The sequence below is a fragment of the Apodemus sylvaticus genome, chromosome 1 (genome assembly GCF_947179515.1).
Source record: "Apodemus sylvaticus chromosome 1, mApoSyl1.1, whole genome shotgun sequence".
NCBI classification, from domain to species: Eukaryota; Metazoa; Chordata; class Mammalia; order Rodentia; family Muridae; genus Apodemus; species Apodemus sylvaticus.
In genome coordinates, this window is record NC_067472.1 from 100,159,572 (window position 1) to 100,161,895 (window position 2,324).

At 37.7% G+C, this 2,324-nt stretch overlaps 1 protein-coding gene across 1 annotated transcript; it reads left to right on the forward strand.

Moving 5' to 3' along the window:
* Positions 1–1,158: 1,158 nt before the first annotated feature.
* Positions 1,159–2,106, forward strand: LOC127680331 (olfactory receptor 2AG1-like). The gene has a single exon (XM_052175822.1). It carries the CDS (start codon positions 1,159–1,161, stop codon positions 2,104–2,106), a length of 948 nt encoding a protein of 315 aa, XP_052031782.1.
* The last annotated feature ends 218 nt before the right edge of the window (positions 2,107–2,324 follow it).

Here is a 2,324-nt window from a genome sequence, read left to right on the forward strand (position 1 = left end):
AACTGTAGTGAAGCATCTTCAGGCTTTAAGCAGCCCAAGGGAAAGTGAGGTGTTCAGGCAGCTAGATTTCTTAGAACCTGAGGGAAAGATAAGCCTCTCTTTTGATCAAATGCATAGCCAGACCCTGGAAACATAGAGTCAGGGAAAAAGGGTTCAACGAATCTTAAGATCAGAAGATACAGCATCAGATTTCTTGATCTCCTTTTCCTTCTTGTCTATATTTATATTTTTAATATTAACAAGGATAGAAGGCTTTGCAAGTCTGAGAATGGTAGATAGTGAGTCTAATAAATCATGGACATGTATGAAATTGTTGAAAGAACAAAATTTATTTTAAAACTATTATTTAATACTAAATCATGAAATATACAATCAACTGGAATTGACAGAGATTTTGTATTATAATATATACCTGAGTACTTCTTCTCTTGTAGAAATCTCAACATAGGTCTTTAGACCTTGTGGATGTTCCTAACATTGGATAACAATGAAAACTACCAAAAAAACAACAAATGCAAAGAGATGTTTGTTTAATATTTTTATACCAATTAACTGTTAAGTTACTAATGGCCCACAAAGGAGCCAATGGAAATGAATGAAATGCTAATATACATATGATGAATGACTTATAGAAGCCAAGTTATAAAGAGATAATTAAAAACATAGATCCTGAAAAAAGGAAATGTGAAAAAAACAATTGCAGTGTTTCATTGAAATAAGCTTACAGTTTCATATTCAACATTTAATTTTCAGAAAATGAACTAAAATATTTGGGCCTTTTTTCTAAACATTACATTATAATAACACATGTTAGAACATTCCTTTGACTTTAAGAAAGACCTTAAAATTTCTGGAAAGACGTTCCAGATTTAGTATCCTAGGTTGTACTTTGTGAAGTGATTTCTTAATGTTGATACTACCCATTCTGCATATAGATAGATCTTTATGGTGATTCAACAAAGAAAGAGACAGAACAATGACAGAGAGATGGTGAAAAACAGAAAGAGGTATAAATCAAGAAGTAAAGCTATTTGGAAAGATCCTATGTTGTTAGAGTCATGCTGGGTAGCATAAGTGGCTATTGAAATGGCCATTGGCAAAGAGTAGTGAAACTTCACTAGCCATATGTTTTGTAGGCAAAGAAGAAGACAACACAGAATGGAAGTCTGCAACTCCACCTTGGGAAGTGGCTTCATCTTGGTGGGAATTCTGGATGACAGCGGTTTTCCAGAACTGCTCTGTGCTGCTATCACAGCCCTGTACTTTTTAGCCTTGACCAGCAATGGACTTCTGCTCCTGGTCATCACCATGGATGCCCGGCTCCATGTACCCATGTATCTTCTGCTCTGGCAGCTCTCTCTCATGGACCTTCTCCAACCATCAGTTATCATTCCCAAGGCCATACTAGATTTTGTTCTCAAAGACAACACTATCTCATTTGGGGGATGTGCCCTTCAGATGTTCCTGGCACTGACACTTGGTAGTGCAGAGGACCTCCTTCTGTCCTTTATGGCCTATGACAGGTATGTGGCCATTTGTCATCCTCTGAACTATACAATCCTAATGAGTCAGAAAGTCTGCTGTCTCATGATAGCCACCTCATGGATTCTTGCATCTCTCAGTGCTCTGGGATACAGCATGTATACCATGCAATATCCTTTCTGTAAGTCCAGGCAGATCAGACACCTCTTCTGTGAGATCCCTCCCTTGCTGAAGCTGGCCTGTGGAGACACCTCCACATATGAACTCATGGTTTATGTGATGGGTGTGACTTTGCTCTTTCCAGCTCTTGCTGCCATCCTCACCTCTTACATACTAATTCTGCTCACTGTGCTCCACATGCCCTCTAATGAGGGCAGGAAGAAAGCCCTTGTCACCTGCTCTTCCCATCTGACTGTAGTTGGGATGTGGTATGGGGGTGCCATTTTCATGTATATACTGCCCAGTTCCTTCCACAACCCCAAACAAGACAATATCAGCTCAGTTTTTTACATGATTGTCACTCCGGCTCTGAATCCCCTCATCTACAGCCTGAGAAATAAGGAGGTTACTGGGGCTTTGAGGAGAGTCCTTGGAAAAAAATTGTCAGTACTGTCTACATTATAGATACGTCTAATAGCTTATTCCTACTAAAAAGAAAAAGATTTCAACCATGTATAAAATACTACTGATAAAATCAGGAAGGAGTAAAAATATTGTTTGTTTGGTACATAAAAATGAAATAGAAGAACCCTTTAAGATATACTTTGGATATTATGAGGTCTTTTTTAAAAGTAAGTCCATCTATTTCAAATTATTTTTAAGACTTTAAAAGTCATTTATCA